The 22,245-nt window shown below is 32.2% G+C and overlaps 1 protein-coding gene across 1 annotated transcript; it reads left to right on the top strand.

The window, feature by feature from the left end:
- The first annotated feature begins 207 nt into the window (after positions 1-207).
- LOC129221157 (GRIP and coiled-coil domain-containing protein 2-like) lies at positions 208-20,847 on the top strand. Its single transcript, XM_054855608.1, has 4 exons — positions 208-401; positions 969-1,229; positions 15,072-15,119; positions 20,063-20,847. Exons 2-4 carry the CDS (start codon positions 995-997, stop codon positions 20,770-20,772), a joined length of 993 nt encoding a protein of 330 aa, XP_054711583.1. The 5' UTR covers positions 208-401; positions 969-994; the 3' UTR covers positions 20,773-20,847.
- Positions 20,848-22,245: the final 1,398 nt, after the last annotated feature.

The raw sequence follows: 22,245 nt of genomic DNA on the forward strand, positions 1-22,245 counted from the left end.
CAACATCTCAGTCTAATAAGTAAAGATTGGGAAGAAAAAAACCATTTTCTTTTGCTTTTACAGTTTGTACAACAGTTTTTCATTTTAAATGTCTTTTCTTTTAGCTACTTTGCAAAATAGAAGCTCATGTACATAATCGAATTTTAATGTTTCAATTTGGCAACACAGCTACTATATTGCATAGCAACATAAATGAATTGGGAAAAATTTAAGTTTTTTTTTTTTTATTTGTCATCTGCAGATCGATGACAAATTTCCGTTTTTTACGAGTGTCAATTATGTGAATACAGTTGTTTCGGCTCAAAGTTAAATTTAAAATACACACGTAATTGATCGCTAAATTTTTCTTTGTGCTTTGCTTCTGATAATATTTCTGTTTTTGCGAGGAAAGAAAATGCAAGGTGACAGAACCTTTATTTCTTAGTTTTCTCCTCGATGTTCAATAAACCCTTTGTGAATAACATTAAAATGCGGTCATCCCTCTTTATAATACCTTTGTGTTGTTCTCAAGTGAGGAAATGTTCCGCTTGATTACCGATCTGTGTTTGTTGTTAGCGTTGTTCCCAAAATAGTTCATCTTTTTCGTTACTATAGTATCATTTGTTCATAAAAATTTGAAACATTTTATCAAAATTTCTACTCTTTTGTTTTCATTGTCTGTCTCAGTGTTAAATGAAAACTGTTGTTTTAATGAATTTATTTTTTGCGTTTAAGGTTAGTAAATGTAGTGATCGAAACGAGAAACATTTATGCTTTTAACTTCCATATTAATTTTAGCAAAAAAATCTAAATAAATGTGTAAGTAAAAAATTAATAATTTGTCATAAGAAAAATTGTAAAGTTTTAAATAATCTATTGAAATTTTTGTCAACACATTCCGAAAAATTATGTTAAATAATGCTACTATGCAATTAAAAAAACCATCTATTTTCGATATTTCCTGTTAATGTTGAATTATTTAATTTTAGGTTTAAGTAAATGATTATTTATAGTCATGAGTGAAAGATTACAGTGCTCTCTAAATGTATCTAAAGGAAGCTGTGATAATGGATTACCTGAGGGGCAAGAAAAAACTGAACTGTGGAAGAAATGTGATAGTGATGATGTATCCGTTTTAAAAGAGCAACTTAAAGTAGCTTATGAAAATATTGGATTTCTTAAAAGTGAACAGACATTGACTCTAAAAGGACTTCATAATGAAATAGAGCATCTTCAAAATTTATGTCGAAGTAAGTACGAAAGTTTTTTTAAGGAAAATTTGAAATGTTTGCAAGTTTTTTCATTTATTGCATTCTGTGATTCTTAAATGTAAACAATTCATTTGCTGTAACAGAACCACAGGGAGGAAGTTTCAAGTATAGTTTTTTAAACCCTCTTTCCTAGCTTAAATTGAAAAAAAAAAAAAAAAAACTTCATTTTGTAATTAATGTGAATTGTAACAAGAATGGAAACAATGCCAGAGGGAGGGCATGTCCACTCCACAAAGATTTCAAAAACATCAATTCTATACCAAATATTTGGGTTCATTTACCATAATGGATCATTGTTTTGCAACATGGAGTAAAATTTTGAAAAATTTGTTTAAAATTATAGTCATATTAACTTGGGGCAAACTATGTATTGAATTTAGAATACCCAGATTATGATTATCATTTTATTGTTTACATTTAAGAATCACAGAATAATCAAGTTATTTATATATTTTTAATTTTAAATAATCACCTTGTTTTGGTGACATACAAACATAACTTAATTAATCTGCATTCATAAATGTTCATGATTTGTCCCACGTTTCTGGATCAGATAGATCATTGTTTTGCAACACAGAGTATGATTTGGAAGATCAATTCAAAATTATTTATACTGTTTATTAACTTCAAATTCTGTATTGCATTTAGAATATCAAGATTTTGATCATTATTTTTTTATTTATTAATTTTATGTTTTTTTTTTTTTTTTTTTTTTTGAATAATCTCATTATTTTGGAGTGGATTAATAGTAAGTTGAATTCAAAAAGTCATGAAGGGTCAAGTTATTGACTTTTATCAGTTTCTCAATATTAAAGTTCATTGGGTTTTTTTAAAGTTTACTATTGAACTGGATTGAAAATTATTATATATTTGGTTCAGTTTTGCTTCCAAAATCTTCTATGTATTTCATTTCTAATGGTCCATGATAGTTTCCTAGCAAGCAAGATGTATTGCCAAATGTAATTGTGAATTATTTTAAAAAATATTTTCAGTCTTCAAAAATATGATTTGGGCCAATTCATAGCTGTTATGTAAGTAAAAGATAGGCATTAAGTTCTGTTATAGCTAAATAACCTTTTATCAATGCCAACTAGTTGAAGCAAACCTTTCCTGATCGTAATGATATGATTCAGATCTGCGTAGCCTTCCAGTGGTCAATTTAGCCCCACATTTGGTCTGCTTCATGGGCGGATCCAGGGAGGGAGCCATGGCCCCCACTGAAAAAATTTTAAGAATAGTTAAAATCCCCCTTTTGGAGCAAAAATGCAAGACATTTCCCTTTTAATGCATACAAAGTCTAACAGTAAGGAAAACAATGAGAAGGGGTCATGGGCACCCTGAAAAAGTTTCAAAAATAGTTACAAAACCTTTTTTAAAGCTAAATATAAAAAAAATCCTTATTATTCCTCGAAGTCTATACAAGAACATAAAAACAACGCCCGGGGAGCCATAAAACCACAGGGAGGAAGTTTCAAGTATAGTTTTTTAAACCCTCCTTCCTAGCTTAAATTGAAAAAAAAAAGAAAACTTCATTTTGTAATTAATGTGAATTGTAACAAGAATGGAAACAATGCCAGAGGGAGGGCATGTCCACTCCACAAAGATTTCAAAAACATCAATTCTATACCAAATATTTGGGTTCATTTACCATAATGGGCTCGTCTTGTTAGATGTGTTTACTTTCCCCATTTGGGAAAGAAAAGGGATATGTGTTAGTAAATGTACAATAACAGTTATACATTTAATGATTGCGCATTAAGTTAAATTTAAGTTTAAGACTTGACTTTATGCAGTGCTATGTAATTATTCTTCATTCCCTTTTTAATATGGCACCCTCCAAACCACTTCTCTTCCTCTTGTTAATATTACCAAAGATCGCCTACAAATCACATTTTAAAAAATAACTTGTATAAGTTTCTAGGGGAGGGTCCCCCACCTCCCTTTTCACCAACATCGTTCAAGATCGGCCTAAATTTTGTTTTAAGCGCTTGAGTTTCAAAATGTAGCCAGGAGAGAACTCCTCCCTCCCTAACATCATTGAAAGTCTTCAAGAATAATGTTTCTGAAGCTTCAATTTCGAAAAATTGCTGGTCCTCTAAAAGTTACTCATGAATCATTGATTGCTTACATTTGCAATTTAAAGAGTTCAATTTTGAAAAAAATTTGGGAGTGGACCTCAGAATCTCTTCAACCCTTAACCTTACCAAAGATGGTCTAGAATGTGTTTTTAAGTCTATAAATTAGTAACATTTCCTGGGATATGCATTTTAATTTCTCCCCCTTAACATCACAAAAATCGTCTAAAACAGCCTTTTTAGAGCTTTTAGAGCTACAATTTTGGGGGGAGCGCTCCAAACCTCTTCTCCCATACCATTACCATATTACCAAAGATAATTAGAATGCATCTTTAAGACTGCAAATTAGAAAATTTTCTTGGTGTGGATCCCCAAATGTCTCCTCAACGTATCATCACAACAAGATAGTATTAAACTGCGTTTTTGACTGTACAATGGCAAAAAAAAAAAGTCCACCGGAGAAACCCCGAACCTCCCTCATCTTAACATTATTGGGGATAATGTTTACTTTTAAAGTTTCAATTTCGAAAAATGGACGGGGAGGGGGGGGGGGGGAATCGTACCCAAGCCCTTAATATTACGAATCAGTTAAAATGCATTTCTAAGATTACAAATCAGAAAATTTTCCTTAGATGGGCCCTAAAATCTCTAATCCATCTAACATCATCAAAGATCGTCTAAAACTGCATTCTTAGAGCTACAGTAGACCCTCGTTTTACGCGGGGGTTACGCACCACGGAAATGCCGCGTAAATCGAAACTGCATAAATTGAGACCTAATAGTAGTGTTAAAATAGGGGTTAGGTTCCGTAGATAAAAAAAACTACTTCATTCTATTGATGACAAATTGTATAATAAGTTTAATGTATACTTATTTTGATTTTTAAGCACAACATGTATAAAGAAAACATAAATTAATTTCATGCTCTGGTTTATAAGTAGGAGCTGGCAGTGGTAGTCTTTTGGCAGTCATTAAGAATTTTTCTAATTCTTTGCACAGCATTAACGCATCCATGATCACTTGCATCATTTCCATGATAGAATCTTCCTCCACTAACAAATCAGAAAGATCATTTCTGTTGTCTAGGAATGCCTCAAAATCATCAATGTGAATGTTTTTGGTTGTGTGTCGCAGATGTCGGTATCCTCATTGGTTTTGACCTCCTTTATCACTCCTAAAAGCTCTTCTTCCAGTGAGTTCTGAACTGTGTGAGGTTAATAACTTCATTTCTGGAAAGAGCTTTGAGACCAATCGTATAAAATATCTCCAGTGGTTCAAGCTTAATTATTAGCACGCCAAAATGCAGTTCATTACATGTAATCTGCAATCCTTAGGAGTATGGATTTTGAAAGAGGGGAAAATTTCATCGGTTTGCATTGCCAGGTCCGCGTAAAACCGAAACTCATCCACGTAAAATAAAATGAAGGTGTCAAAACTTAAACCGCATACAATCAAAACCGCATAAAATGAACCTATGTAAAATGAGGGTCTGCTGTATTATTTCAAAAAATAGACAGGGGAGTGCTGCCGAACCTCTTCTCCCTTAAAATTACCAAAGATCGTCTAAAATGCGTTTTTAAGACCACAAGTTCGAAAATTTTGCGGAGGACTCCCTTTACTTCGTATTTAGTATTATACTTATTGTTGGTTTATATCAGCTTTCTTTTTACTAAGAAATCCTATGCAGTAGCTTCAGAACACAGTACTGATTACAGGAATATCACTATGAGGCGACGATATATGCACATGTTTGCTAAGAAAAAAGGAAAATTATTGGGAAGGTTGCACCCTTTATGTTAACAGTGTTCATACGCTCCTTCAAAACTCCTCCAATACTCCTTCATTCAGGAAATTTTCCTAAAGGGCCCTTCAAACTCCTTCATTTTGGTTTTAATTCCTTCAAAGCTCCTTCTTTTTTGATTCAAGACTACATAGTTTTTCTCTATGACAGTGACTTAAAATACTTCAATCGACAACTTAACATCGTCACTAGGGCAAAGGTATATTTATTTTTTTCATACAGATGTGATTTACAAATTGAGCATAAGAGTCATAAAAGTTGAAGGTGAAAATATTATTAGATGACTAAGACATTTCATAATTGAAGTAAAACATGCTTAAATGGTGCTTAGCTATTTTTTCAAGTTTTATAACTATTGCTTTTCCCTCCACCACACTCTCAGCGGCAAAAGTCAGTTTGTCTAATTATTATTTAATTATTTAAAAATACATAAGTAGATGTACTATATTAAGCAATTGTGTTAAAGAAAACAATTGTTTAGTAAATCACAGTTCTGACAATGTAAAAAGGGTCATCTATGTTGGATGTCATAACTTGAAGGGGAGCCAGGTTCATGAAATTGTGACAAGGGTAAGAGAAAGAGTGATAAAAAGTGACATCACACAATTGTTACAACATCATGTTATGAGATGTGACGAGGAGTAGTTAGGTGAAGTGTGACATTTTGTGACAAAGGGGAAGGGGGTCAAATATGATGAATAAAAGTGCAACACCATTTAAGGACATCCTATTAGTACTCCTTCGAAATCTCATTTTACTCCTTCAAAACTCCTCCAAAAATCTCTCATTTTATTTCTGAAATTGAGTACAAACCCTAGTTAAACTTGCATCGCCTAGTGAAAGTTCCTTAAAAAATGCTCTAGTTAAAGGTAGGCTATATTGATATTTGTAAAATTCAAAAATCTTCCAAAGCATCATATTTTTCCAAATGGCCCCCTCGGGGAATTCTGTCTGGATCCGCTCTAGTCTGCTTTGCGGCCCCTTTACAAAACTCTGCTTCCTAAAAGCGTTTCATTGGCGAAAATTCGCATAATAAAAGCGGCCTTTTCACAAACCACCTAGGGTGGGGCAGAAACCCAGATTGCGCTATTGAAATTTTTAGGGGGGGAGGCAGGGGTAGAAGAAGTCCTATATATCCTATATTTTCAAAAAAAGCATCAAAACTGTCCTATATTTCCTATATTTTTCGAAAATGTTCTATATTTCCTATATTCCAGTTTTTTACCCTATATATCTTTTAAAAAGAACAGTAAATAAACTTTCTGACATCGGATTTTTTCCCTGAACTATAGCTGAAAGTACGTCCCCAAACGAATTTCAAATTAAAAAACGAAACTGACTAAATCCTGCAAAAGGCATCTTCGCTCATTGGCTACAGCAATGTGACGTCACTATAGTGGGTGGAATTTCGAGAACTAAGTCTGAAGTTGTTTTTAGAATTTTGCGTTTGGGGGGGGGGGGGCAACAGCTGTTTGTTTTGTTTTCCATCATGGCTTTCGTTTTCATTGGTATATTTTTGTGTTCAGTGCATTTTCTGATCGGAATGTTCTAATATTCTTTTTGCAATCTTTTCTTTTTATGGAATTTTGGGATCGTGGAATGTTAGTTCCTTATGATGTTAAAACGTAATTTGTTGTAATAAGTGGAATTATAAAGGCGAAATCACATCGCTTAACAAAATTTCGTGTGCAGTAGTTCAATCAGGAGGACATTAATAGTACAAATTTTGGTGCATGGTGCACTATAGAAAAAGGTGATTTTACCGCTTTTTGCCATTTTTGCAACTGTTGAGTGCCCATAAGCAATAGTGGATTTTCGCAATGAAGGCAGCATGCTGAAACATTCAAGCATAAAGAAAACTCTGAAAAACGTCAGAAAGATCCTTCTCAAGCTCTGTTTGTTCTTAATACAAGTACTAAAGGGTTCAGTTTAGATATAAAATCAAACAACAGTGGAATTAGTACTTGGGTCACGAGTGAGGAAGAAATAATAAAATTATCTTTGCTCAAATTTTGTTTAGTTATTTAGTCTATAAAGTACACTTTGCTTTTTCAAAAATTATTCTTTCAACTACAGGAAAGTCATTTCAGATGTAAGTTATAATATTGTTTGAGGTTTTTTTAAACAAAATCATTGATGAGAATAACTAAATAATATATGATATGTATTATTTATTTTTTCATAGCGAAATTATTCGTGTAATGTGTCCTATATTTGTCCTATATTTTTTGTGGGAAATGTCCTATATGTGACAAGTCAATTACTTCTACCCCTGGGGAAGGTTGTTTTGAGGATACTTTTCTTAATTTAGGGGTTTCTCGCTTTTGGGCCCCCCTTGCTTTTGGGATCTTCGCATAATATAGGGAGGGGGCACCCTTGCATACATGGGACCACCTTATCTTACTGATTGCTGCAAGAAATGAGCATTTGCTTGAAAGAGTTGAGGGGGAGAAGGGTACTTTTGTGTCGTGTGATTGATGGCTAGAGAACTACTGCAAGAATTCTTGGTAGGATGGTAGCTAAAAATTAAGAAAAAGTGTGAGTACCTGATTGCAAAGAAAAGGTTCAGGTGTCTTTCTTGTGGAAAAGTGGATGTAAAAATGGGAATCTGAAAAGTCTTGGATTTCAACCATGATCTAGTTTGGTCATTGAAAATCATGATTTTCAGCCAAAAATCATGGAAATTGATCAGTCATGGATTTTGAGTTCTAAAGCATACATACTTTGAAAAAATTTATGGTATAGGGGTAAAACTAATGCATTTTAGCTGTTTTTATGCTTTAACGCGACGCCTCCTATTTTCACTCATCGAAATCTGATTATACCCACTTTTACAAAATACACTGATTTTTGTTTACTATGTGATTCGACCATTTGACAAAAAAAATTCATATTGTGTAGTTGAAAAGTTGCATGCATCATTTTGCCTCAACCACTCGAAAATTTGAATCCATTTGCATCCAAGTTGATTCAATTAAATATCACTTGTAAAATTATTATTAAGTTCCACCAGTGTTTATATTAAATTTTATAACGATTTTCAAAAACATAATTGTTCTAAAAAATTAATTAAAGATGTTTAAACAGTGATAAAATATGAAAATTATGGAATTTTCATTAATTTTACTTTTTATCAAGTCAAGAAATGTTGCAAATTATGCAAATTTGAAAAAAATCCCTTTCCTAAAATTTTAGCAACAATATTATGTAAGTTAGTATTATTGATCTTATTAAAATAAATTAATAAGACTTCAAAAAGCAGCTTTTTTAACCTCTGACACACAAAGAAAGGGGGTTATAAGATTGACATGTCTGTGTATCTTTCTGTGGCACTCTAGCGCCTAAACGGATGGACCCATTTTGGAGAAAAAAAATTGTTCGAGAGGAGAGTTGATCGAGAGTGTTCTTAGCTAGATTGCGTCTTTGTGCGACATTAATTTATGAAGATATTAATTAAAAATCTCTAAAAAGTTTTTTGAGTTTTTTGCAAGGAAAACATGTTTAAAAAATTAAAAATTTAGTACCAAAATAAAGAGTAAGTTTTCTTCTGATAGAATGTGTTTCGAACTTCAATACTTTATAGAATTTGAATTATAATGTTTTTTTAAGCAGATTTTAAATACAGCTATGCCTTTATTCTTGTGGTTGGTAACGGAATTTATTGTTGGCCGACAAGGAAAGAAAACAGAATGATTTTAAAAAAATATGTTGCCAGTTTCTATTTGTCAAGAAATAAAATACTTGTAATTGATTTTTAATAGTACAAAATCTAAGAAAAGGATTTTCAATTTTCCCTCTTGATTCTATTATTTGCAACCTAGTCAAGGGTTTTTTAAAAATTTTAATTTTAGTTATCAAATAACTGTTTGAAATTTTAATCTTTTTACATCTTGCTTTATATCTCAATCTATTGAAATGAGGTATTTTTATATATACAGGCTTAGGATGACTAATTTCGTTATTTATTCCGATAATTTATTTATTTGATGTATTTATTGTTAATTTAATTTTAATACTTATTAAGTTTAATACTAGTTTCATATTTTTTGGAAAACTGCTAGCTTTTAAAATAATAAGCCCTTAAACTCTTTATTCTTTTGTTTGTTTTAAAAATAAAATATTTATTTGAAAAACTGCCTTTAAATTAATTGAAAAAATCTCTCTAAATTACCCAAATTGGTTCTGGATTGACTCCTGGCTTCTGAGGTGTTTTTTTTACTCGCCTGCAGTGTAAATAGTTGAATTGTAAGACCCTTTGTTTGTAAACAAAACAATAATGAAATGATATTATATTTACTGCCCCACCAGAGAGGTCTTTGAAATTTTTATAATTCGCTATTTTTCTTTTTGCTTTTCTTGCTCTTTCTACCTAGTTTTGATTGCCGGTGACAGAGGTATGATTGTGCAGAATATATTTCAGAGTGGCAACAGATCAGAGACAGTTGGGAATTTATTAGTCAGTAAAATACAGTAGAGAACCAATTATCCGAGAAGTTCGGGACCATCGCTATCCCGGATATCTGAATTTCCCGGTTTTCTGGATCGTTAAAAAGTAATGTTGGCCGATTGTTTATAAAACTTAAATTACTATAATAAATAGTAATACGTATTAAAATAATAAGAAAACAGTTCAGAAATGATTATAAATACTATCAAACATATTAAAAACTACTAGTGAAAGAAAAATTTAAGCACCAAAAAACTCAAGTTATTCATAAGACCTGAGACCCTCACATTCTCTCTCTCAATCTGAAAAAGAAAAACCCACCACTTTCCGATGCTTTAAAACGAAAAAAAAATGAAGGGGATGGCAAGAAACAAGTTTTTGAACGTAAATGTGCGATTTTCCTGCTTTTATGGAAGAATTTGTTTTCACAAACTCGTTTTTTTTTTTAATTTTATAAAGTTTTTGTGTTTGCGATTACTATGGTTATTGATTACTATTGTTTTTTGCACTATCAATAGGAATAATGAGTTATTGCAGCCTTATTACAGTCTTGCGTTTAACGATTTCTAGATTTCACTATCAACTAACTATTATATCTAGAAAAATCGAGAATCTGGTTTTCGACGTTTCCAGCAATTTTGCGGCGTCACTTAAGTTCTAAACGGCTTTAATTTTAAAGGCCGTTCAATAAAATATTGCATTAGTATGCGACAATATTCATTTCTTTAGTTTTCAGTTGAAATAAAACACGAAAATTTCCGACTTACGACTGTACTTCTTAATTTAAAAAAATATTTCGGAAATTTTGCCCCGCGTAAAGGATAACCCTTTGAAGTTCGTTTTTGTAAACATTTTTCCCAGTTATACGTGAGTAATATGGTATTATTAAGAAGCAGTTCATATTCTTTTAGGTATTTCAAAAAAAAATGCTTAGTTTTTCAAAAATTGCCGAAAATGAGTATTTTTATTTAAAAAAAATGGCGGGAAAATCGGCAAAAAGTTGTCGGTTTTCTGGTTTCCCGGTTTTTTGGTTCCCGGATAAAAGGTTTTGCACTGTATCAGCAAATTTAAAAAATAGTAATAGCAATAATAATAATGAGGTGTGATTATACCATGGCTTTGGTGTCGGAAGGGAAATGGCCGGCTTTTTAAAATTATATATTTATTTATTCACTTTTTTTCTTTTTCAATTTTCCCTTCTCATGGAAAGGGGTAAAACCCCTAAACAGATTGAAACATTAATTCCTTTTTATGAAATTTTCGTGCTGTATTTTATTGTAAACCTAAGCATTAGAAATTCAATTTGAAAATCAAATTTTCCAATAGTTATGATTTTAAAAGTGAAATTACTTAAAATACCCATTTTTTAAAAAATTGAAGAAGATTAATTTGCTTCCCTCTACTAATTAACAAATAGATGTGGATCAATTCACGTGCTTTCAGTTTTTGAAAGATGTTACTTGAGAAAAAAAAAGTATTTTGCTAATTCAAAAAACCTTTCTTGAGAGGGGGCAGTCTGCCCAAAGGTGACACCCCAAGTTAATTTCAGATTTAATAAAAGATATAAATACTTTAATTCTGAAAAATTTCTCCAATAAATCTTAAATTATATTTCATCTATGAAATTTCAACGAAAATAGGGCACTATATTGCGGGTAGAGGCCGAGTACATGTACGTCTGGTTAAAATTCTACACAAAATCCGACAGTATACAGCTTTGTATGTATAGCTTTTACTATACCTATATTTCTTCTTTGCTGAATTTTTAATTTTAATTTCATTGACTACTTTAGAATTAATTTAAATATGAAGATTTTAAGATTTATTGTGTGTTGTATTCAAGAAATCATATAGTAGTTATTTATTTTCATATGTTTTAATGAGAACCATCTTATAGACATATCTTTAGATTTAAAAATCTGATTTTTTTTTTGGGGGGGGGGATATTTCGGATTCATGCTTTTGTGCCAACACTTATTTGAATTTACTGAACACCCTCAGAAGATTCCTCCTGAGTTACGGGTCCTGACTAGCTCAAGGGACAACTGAAATAAAAGTAAAAAATATATCGTTATTTTTAGTTAAAAGTGATTACTTAGAAAATGCTAGGCAAAAAAAAAAAAGTTTGCTGACAGTTGCTATTAGTTAAAGGAAGTTAAAAAACAAGCAAACTAGGGGACTGCGTTGGTAGCTATTATTACAGAAAGTTCAATAATAATAAAGCCAGCTGTGGTTGCCAATGATAGTTATTTTCATACTAGTAGGCTTTTATAAATTTTAATGAACCAATTGGTAGTCTATTTTTTTTTAAAAGACATGCAAGGAGAGTCAATGAAAATTAAAGAAAAAAAAAGAAGTAAGAGTCTCTATGTTTCCTAATGACTCCGACTCCACATCCCTGGATTACACACTGCTGCATATTTGTGTATCTTTTTTTCACAACATCAATGTATTCTTAATTTATTAACCATAGGATAACCTTCCTAAGATTGCTTCTGTGTCTGTAAAAATGTTTATTTAATGTAGCTTGAATTTTCCTTTCGTGCATTCCATGCTACGTAAAATAAAACACCCTACAGGCAAAGAAGAAGCTGTCATTAATGCCTTAACGGCTGTTCACTGATCGGCCATCCGTCCTGTCTATCCTGTTTTTTGACGTGACAGACTGCCAACAAAAGCAGAGTAGCATTCACATGGGGTCGCCAGACATCAATCACGTGACTGAATTCACCCACCAAAGAGAAGAGTCTGTTGCTTGGCGGAAACCAATGAAATGCTGTCCTACTTTTGACGGCCGTCAGATATCACGGTTCTTCTGTTCGAAACAGGTCCCATCAAAGATGGCTTGCTGTGATGGCAACCAGCAAAGAAAACCTGTTTCGGGTGGAAAAAATAGGTACAGACGTGACGACGGCCGATAAGTGAACAGAACTTTGGCTTCCTTGCCTTTACTCATTTTCATAAAATAATTATCTTACTGTAATCATGATATCAAAAAGAAATCTTTGTTTTTAAAATTAATATTGATAAAAGCTTAAAAGTTATTACTTCTTTGCTTTTTAATTTAATTGCTAAAATTTGAGTGAAAATCAAAATCAACTTTGTTTTTTGCTGTTGCCTCAGATTATACAAAGGTTTTTTTTTTAAGACTTAAAAAATTCTTTTATTTTAAAACCAAGTTATATATAAACAATATTTGGAAATTAATTAATTGTTTCTTGCATCTCAATGTTGTTTGTGACAAAAATAATGTAAAAAAAAAAAATCTGACAAATAATGAATTCATTTGAAATTGTGTACAAAAGTGAATAATTTTTATTATTTTTTAATAGTTAAAATGCTGTATTCATCTATTAAAACCTATGTTCTTAATTAGAGAGTAGCTCAATATGACTGGTTGTTAAAAGGTTTCAATTTGTTTTACATAAATGTGTCTATTATTTACGTAAGTAGAACTACATTACTTCTATACTTTCACTATCACTTGTCATTCTTGCAGCAATAATTATACTACTTGAAAATTTTGTTCAAAATTATTTCCATATAAACTTTTTAGTTTTACCATGATTTAATATTTCTTTAAAAGTGGTTGTAAAAATTTCTTAGAATTTTTATGTTAACTAATTATTGGAAGTAAAGTGTTTGTTATAAATTTCCTATAATATTTCCTTGTAGATAATTCAATGTACTATTTTTACTAAAAAAAGGAGCATCTTTTCAAAACAAATTTTTAATTAATAGCTTAAAATGTTTTAAACACTGTGTTTTATTTTATATGCAATGATTTTCAAGTAGGGCAAAGAAAGCAAACCATTTTCATTGGTAATGTAAATCAGGGAAATTTGGTAACTTAATCAGGGAAATTTTTTTCACAGTTCCTGTTGCCACCCTGTAGATATTTGTTTTTCTTATTCTGATATATTATGAAGTTATTTTCATCACCCACCCTCATATCACAAATCAATATGTACTTGTCATTTAACCAAGCAAATATGAACGGTATAGAAATTGATATGTTTTGGATCTAAGCAATATGTTCTGGAAATGGTCCTAACTCATTGTTTGCCAGTCCACAGCTAAGCTATCTCATACAAGGTGGCTTACAACAGTGAACAAAGTACTTCGTTTACATATTGGTTCAAAAAGGCCATCATATGAAATGGAGACTAGACTATTGTCGAATACATTGTAAAAGTGTATGCAAAAGTTTGGTTTCTCACTAAAACTGTGCCTTCATGGACAGCCGGTGCACAATATCTTTGGGAAGTTATCAACTACTCAAGATAGCTCAGAGCTGATCTTAAATTAGTAGTTGATCCTGTTCAAAGGAATAGTTTCTGTGGTCATCTCTAAAGAACCCAGAATACCAACTGATTACCATGATCAGTGACACATAATCCTCTGATGAAATTAGGCTACAGAATAATCATGGGAAGGCCCAAACTCTGACTAAAGAAACTGTTAAAGATCTTATCATTCCACCTCTCAAGGTTCAAAAAACGGCCGTACAGAATTGATCAATTGGCAAAATTTTGTCCTTACGGACCCCCCACGGACCAAACATATATCCGAGAAAATGGCTAAAACTGTTGATGTTATTAAAAGTCAGTTGCAGAATTTACACAAGCAATTGAAAGAGTAAAAGGTTAGTAAAAAGCGTCTTCATCTGTTAGTGGAGCAACAAGTCGTGATGGCTTTCTGTGTACAACATTGGCATCCCGAAACTTAATGCCAAACTCGAAAATAGAGCAAAGTATAAGGTGTTAAATTTTTGTGTTACAAAAAAAAAAAAAAAAAACTGCCTAAATTTGGTTGGTTGAGTCGGCGCTATGGTGAAGTTTGAATGTAGCCACTTCCTCAAAGAGAGTTCTAAGTTCTTTTACCCTAATTTCGGTAAAATAAGCTAAGAGCTACTATAAAACAGCCTTGCAAGTTGGGGCAATAAGGATTCTCTGATGCTTTATTCTCTTTACACTTTAGTTTTAATCCAAAAGGGTTCTGTTGTTTTATTATAAAAATATAAAATGAAAACAAGGCTTTAATTAAAAAAAAAAAAGTGTTTAATAAAATTTCTACTCTAAAAAATCTAAATAATAAAAATTCTGCAAATATTCCAAATTTCACCGGTTGAAGAGGGTGGCTTAAATATTGTGCCATATCTTTTTTTTTAAATCAGCAAGGAATTTTACTAGGCAACCATTTTCACTACAGGTGATTAAAGAAAATATATGCATAAGAAATTTAAAAATAAGAAATAAATGTGAATTTTTACATGTTTGACGAAACTTCAAGGGCAACACCATGGGTCTAAATATGTTTTAATTACCAACTTTTCCTACCTCAGGTGATTTGGATTTGAAAAAAGAAGTTAAAATTGAACCTCCCTACTGTACACCATAGAAAATATATGATTTTGTTTGTTTATCTTTTGTTTAAAAGTATACATTTAAAAAAATCGTTTGCAATTTAAACTAATGAAACTCCTTTTATATTTGTAGACCTCCAATTTAAATGTGAAGCAGAAGGTTGTATTTTGCCTAATAATGGTGAGTATATTATTTATACATATAAAAATCAATGCTGTGAGATTTTATATATATATATGAATGTGAAAAATAATATATTCTACACTCAACCAGCGCATAATTGCAGCTAAAGCATTAAATGTATTTTAAATATTTGGTGTTATGCATGTGTTCCACCTTCAGGCGTGCACAAAGTAAGTGTAAAATAACAACATATGTAATAATAACAAATTGAAAAATTTTTTTGAAAAAAAGTTGAACAAGGTATGCAAGAACTTGAAAAAGTAGAAATGCAAAACCGACAAATTGAACCACAACTACATTTACACAGTAAAAATTAACTGGGTGGGCACTGCTTCGTCGACGGAGAGTGAGAGCAGTGGTTGTACTAAAATTTTAAATTTGTAGGTTTCTGAAGAGGGCGGCAGCGCACGAGTTAGCATTGAAAGTTTAATTGTTTAGAAAGTCTAAAAAGACAATACTACTGCCAACTTGTGCAAACACTGCACCCCCCCTCCTCCGCTCTGACCTGCAAATAAAAGAAAACAGATTACTCACCCAGTTTCAAAAAGATAATTCCGTCATCCCAACTTGGGGCTGATTGCCCAAATTACGGGCTTACCCTTAACGTCATCAAAGAAAGCTTAAAACCGACTTCAATTTCAAAAACAAATCGGAAGGGAGTTCCAACTTTTTTTTTACATTTGTAATGTTTGAAATTATCTAAAATTGGGATTTCGGACTTGAGAACTTTGAAATGTTGGATAGGGTTATGAATTCCTTTTTTTTCTTCTGAAAGAAATATATGGAAATAAATACAAAGCAGGGGTGCAAATCCCCTGTAAGAGCAAACGCGCACTCCTCTAAATATCATGAAGACAGAAGCAAGAGTCCCCCCCAAAAAACAGAAAAATACCCATCAAACTCCCCCCCCCCTCCTAAAAATTTCAATGGCACAATCTGTGCTATGATCTTTAATAGGTGGGCACCCCTGACTAAAGAGCGGCAAATTGAGGGACTGCCCCAGGTGGCAAGAACCGTAGCTACGCCACTGGGGATGGCAGAGGAAAATCATAGAACCAGTGTTTTTTCTAATGTTGAAGTTAACTCTAGGAGGAAGAAAACAATGAAGTTTTAATAAATTTTGTTATAAAAAAAAGTTAACACTTGATGACAAGAGAGTTTCCTGAAAACCTCCTAATAAAACAAAAGCTTCCCTTTTTTACCATCAGGAAAATGGTGGTAAAAGTAAGAAAGGGGGGGGGGGGATCCTTCAAATCCCTGATAATCTTAGCAATTTATTTTCGTTTGATTTTTTTTTCTTTTTTTGGCCATCCGCCATTTGGAGAAAAACAATCGGCCACCTTTGAACAATCTGCCAACAATCGGCATCTGCCCGTCGGCCAAGCCCTAATATATATACCAATACCACTGAAGCCTCAGACTTGATATTTGGCAGGCATGTCCGCATGATTACAAAAGTATCCACTGAGAAAGGATGTTTCAAAATATCAATTAGTTTGGGAGAAATTAATTATAACCCTTTAATTTCTGTGAAATTAAAACCGCCTTAATTTCTGTGAAATTAAAATCCTTTAATTTCTGGAGAAATAAAACCTGTAATTGAAATTTAAATCACTCATTTTCAAAAGCTTTCCTCCATTCAAATCATTATTCAGTACTTGATCTCAACTTTTGGTCAATAGCGAATTTTAAATTCGATATTGTTTTTGTTTCTCACGTGATTTTTCGAGGCTTTTCTCAAGTCAAATAATAATGTTTCTGCAATAAAATGTGAATGACCTGCATTTGCAAAGAAAATCAATATTTTAAAAGGATCATTAAAGACAGTTAAGGACAAGGGCAGATATATATGGAGCCCCGGGACCCCCCAAAATTAGAAAAAATTATAGGTAATAAGTAATTATTATAGGGGATTTTCATAACTAGGTGCACCAAGCACTGTTATCCCCTTTTAATTCCATTACCCAAGCAATGATGGGTACAGGAATGCTAGTCAATTTATAAAACTCTATTTTTTCCTAAAAGTTACTTTAAAGTTATAAAAGTCTCAGAGCAGCATTAAGTGCTGCTCTGAGACTTGTACTTTATCCTGAGCAGGTTTTCAGCAGTATCTACATATATTTCATTTTTCATTTTTAAAAATATTTTTATCATCTATTTTACTTTAGTTATATTGTAGAAATTTGCTTATTTGGTTTCATTGAAAATAAAACATGAAAATAACTTTGAATTCCAATGTTTTACTGGTATTTGTGGGAAATTGCTTTTCTTGAAATATCTCAAAAGCTTATTTTTGTAGATACTGACTTTTACCTACCCATAGAAATAGTATGAGGGGAGAGGATTTTTTTTAACCCACCAATAGAAATTTGACAGATTTTCTTAAATAAAAAAATTTTTTAGAAATCTTTAAATAGATATATTTAAATGCTATAAAAATCAATGAATCATAATTTTGTTGTAGATTTTTGTTACAAATGTATTTAAATTACTTACAGTTGCACAACTCCCTAGAAATCCAATGACAGAAACAACAAATTTCTGGGAGGAGGGGGATACATTAAAATCCTTCTCTGAGTATTAGCAAAATTAATAGGATCATTGCAAAAAATTCTTTTTTTCTTTTTGAAATTTTTGTATTGTTCAATTGAGTTGAAATAGGATTGAAATAAATCTTTTGTAGGATTTTAAATTAGAAAATCTGTTTCAATTCATTCACACCTTTGAGAGTTAGATATTAAATCATTAAAGATATAATAAGCAAGGCCAATATATATATATACATATATATATATATATACATATATATATATACATATATATATATATATATATATTATCAATCAGTTGCTTAATGCTTTTACCCCAATATGCAATTATGTGAAATCTACTGTAATAATCTAAAGTATTTTTTGGATTGAATAATCATTGGCCATTTTTTTAAAAACTGTTATTTCTCTTTTCACATTATAGAACTCCATTTTGTTGTTTTTCATTTTTTTTTTCTTTTTTAATGTTGATATGTAATTAACAAAAATGTACTGACCACAAATATTAAATAATACATATAAAGTTTTGGTGCATTTCAAAGAAGTTTGAAGCATCCTTAAACTTTCAAAGCTAGAGCCGCCACTTCAGAAAACTTTTTATATTTTACCAATACACTTGAGGAGTTTCAAAATCCCCCCCCCCCACATGGTGCAAGAAAACTTTTTTTCAGCTTGAGTCTAGGACAACCCCTTTTTTTAGACTTACTATTAATATTATGCTGTAAAAGTTTTTGCTTCTTGCTCAAATTTTAGGAAGGTGCTCAATGACCCCTCAGTTTAACATTAGGGGTAGCATAGAAAATGCCACATGTTTCGAAATATTTAATTTCCCCAGCTGTTTTTTTGTAGATAATTATTTTTTTTGCAATATATATGCATAGTACTAGTGTATATTATAATATGTAGCATTTTTTTTTCAGTTCAATGTATTTTTTAACCCCCCTCCCCATAAGTATGAAGTTTGGGGGAGGGTGTTAAGCACTCTCTTTCAGTTGAAATAGGAAGCTTAAATTCTTCCAGTATTTTACTTTCCACAAGTCTAAAAATATTGAGCGGTGTCCTGTTATCTAGGAGAACCTTTTTTACATGTATTTTTGAACCCCCTACCCCTCCACCTCCCTCCCTTCCCAAACCAAGAGAGGAAAAAAAAAAGAATTCAGTTGTGCCACTGTAAATATTCAAATGCATTTACAGCAACAAAAAAATTTCATGGCCAAACTATTTTTTGAAAAAAATTACTGTATTCTTTAACTGTTGACTAATGTACCAGAAGTCAAAATTTTGCTTACCAAATGAAAATTATTTCAAACAGGGTTATTTTTGTTTATTTGAGTTTTCTTTCATTTATCTGCTCCACAAAATTAATTTCTAGCTTATGAAGCAGTTGCTTTAAAAATAAAAGTGATAAATTAAATGGTTTTTTTAAAAAGGTATTTTTTCAATAAAAGATGGAAATACTTGTCTTTTGAAATAATTCTAGTCTAACTCAAGTTGAAATTGCAAAGGAATATCCAGGTTTTAAAAATCTGTCAACAAGTCAAAATGACACACTCAAACAGGCTGGGACCAGGGAAATACATTTATTTTCTAGATAAGAGCAATTTGTATTGAATTTGTACCAGGGGTGGGGACTGCAGAACAGTTACATGCTGCACTGAGAGCGCAAGGTAATGTTTGGTTTGAAGCAATAGAACTTTGCCCCAAAACTTGCAGAGGACTGTAATTTAAGTCAGTAGTGTCTTAGATTTCTTGAACACCTATTGTCCCTTGATGAAAGTGACTGAGACTGAAGTCATGAGAGAAAAATAAATTGAGAAAGGCCACATAATTTAAGTACTGAAACGCAAATAATTAAAAAAAAGATTTTTTTTTTCCTTTTTAGTAGTTGTAGTGTAACAAAATTTGAATATTTTTAACTAAATTCTGATACAAGCAATTTTCACTTCATCAATTTCATGAAAAAATTAATTTTTGTGCGGATAATTTCGAAAAGCACTTAATTAGGTGCAGTGATTGCAAAAATTCTTAGTGATAAAGCTATATTTGTTTGCAGATGACAAGGAAGTTTTCTCCATAATGCGTGGTTCAAAACTTTAAAAATCCACATAAGGTTATAATATGTAGCCTGCTGACAGCTTTACATTGAGAGACACAAAGGATTACATCCAGTATATCCGAGTCTTTTGATTCTGTCAGGCTTTTTAATACTTAGATTTATTATATGACAATTCATTTTTTAAGGCCAAAAGTAACCATGGTCAGCTTTGGTTTTCACCAGAAAAGAGTTCTTGTTTTTCTGCCCTATTCTTGACAATATTTTGCATTATAAATTTAAAAAACACATCAATGGGTAACTTTTTCTACCTACTTAAAGATTTTTCTCCTTTTCAGATTTCTTCAAATGTACTCCTAAAGTTTTAGAACATAAAGTCAATACTTTGGTCCAAGAAAACGCAGATTTAAAGCGAAAGCTAGCGGACAGTCATCAAGCAATAGATATTTTAGATCAAAAAGAAAAATTAGCATTGTGGCAGCATCATCAAGAATTAGAACAAAGAGACAATATGATAATTCGTCTAGAAAAAGAACTAGAAGAAAAGTGCAGCATTTTAGCCCAACTGAATTCTCACGGTGTTAGGAAAAAGAAAGGTAACTTTTGGCGTCGTTTCAGTTTCAACTCATCCAACCATCCTTCAACGTCCAATGCAGTGCCTCATTCAAAAATTCAGCAACCACGAGTGGAGCATTTAAGTAAAGAAGATCTTCCAACTGAGATTCAAAATTCTTTACCATCTCATGAGTCACAGTATCAGAGCTACTCTTCATATTCTTCACTGTCCGCCAAAAGCGTTTCAGATGATGAAGGATTTGCACAACGCTGCTTTACTGACAAGCAAAGCGATGAGAGAGAATGTGAAAAAGATAAGGGCTTGGCAGTAAAGCTGCCTCCAATTTCAAACCTGCCATTAGTATCTTCTCATCAACTAGTGAGACATCAACTTAGAATTCATAGCTTAGCTAATAAAGTGAGATCGGATTCTTTGGCTATTGATCAGATGCGATCCCCAGAGGTGGCTATGAAAAGATTAAGCAAAGCTTAAATTTAATTTATAAAATTATATTTATTTTATTAAAAAGATAGGATACTATTTTTCTTCATGTGGCTGTATTTCTTATTGCACTTATTTATTGTATTAAAATTTTTGTAATTTCTGACATGAATGCAGTTTTAATTATCAGCTAAAATTTATATTCTGGTTTTTTAGAGCAGGAATTCAGAATTTTACGCTAAGTGTAAGGAAATACGTACAACATATTGTGGCTTCAAAGCAACAGTATGATATCTTAGTGTTATTTCTGTTATAAGATGTCTTAGTGTTGCTCTGAGGTGACGATATTTAAAGAGAGAATATTGCCTTATAATTATGCTAGAAAGTATTGTCTTACCTTATACTCCGTATAACCTGAATTTTTGTCCTAACAAATGAATTTGAAATGTGAGACTAACAGGCTAGTCATTTAGGCCGGTAAATTGCCCCTCCCCTCTTTTTATAAATATTTTTACATATAACTGGGTGTGGTTTTTGATGGTTTAAAAAAAATTTGTTTTGAGTAAGCACCCTTTGACCCACTCCCTTTTCTCTCTACTTAGGGCCTGTTTACTGAATAGGCCGTAGCAAAGCTCCTGCTATTTGGGGGCCCTGGTTGGCTAAAACTATTCTAGCCAATGGAAAAAATTGTAATGTTTGACTACTAGAGACACCGAAAAAGTATTTGGCCTAAGGCCCCAATACTGTACTCGAGAGCCCTTGGTCAATAGGTTTTGGGGCTCTAGGGGCTCCAAAAAGTTTAATATTTGGAATTTTTTTTTTTGAAAATTGAATTAAAACAAAGCTCAACAATTTTCATGCCCCTTCTGACTCTCTTTATTTGAAAGATAACTTTATAGCATTGTTTGAATACAATGTCGGGTACACGGTTAACGCAACGAGTGTGTGCATGGTCCAGTTTTCACTTTTTGGCGTCGATGTGGCTGAATGCCGACAATAATGCAAGGAATGTTGGTTTCCAAGTGCTGCAGTGTTCCTGGTTTATTAGCAAAGGCAAAAGAATTCATATATCCTCAGAAAAAATATTCAAGGGCCTCAGATTGCGAGAAATATGTGGCCAGTTTACAGATCCATTTCAGGATATTCTTTTATTAAATTAATCGACTCACACACTGTGTGGCATGTGGCTCCATCCTGCAGAGACCACAAGTCTGCAACATTTATTCCTTGCAATCGAGGCACAAATGACGAGAAAGCTGATAATCAATGTCTTGGTACTGCTCAACGCTCACCACTGACTTGGTTACATTCCGACTCTATGGTTCTATAGTATCTCCTGACATCACATACAGAGTTTGTCCGGAAAGTAATAGGAATGATTTTTTTCCGCCGTGACTGTACTTCGGAGCATGCACGCACCGGCTGGATTTGGCAGAGGACATTCCTAGCTAATGAACGAGCGGCTATTCGATTGTCTCCGAGCACCTGGAGAGTCAGGACAGGCATTTTCGCACGACGTCTTTC

Source organism: Uloborus diversus, chromosome 4 (assembly GCF_026930045.1).
Source record: "Uloborus diversus isolate 005 chromosome 4, Udiv.v.3.1, whole genome shotgun sequence".
NCBI lineage: Eukaryota > Metazoa > Arthropoda > Arachnida > Araneae > Uloboridae > Uloborus > Uloborus diversus.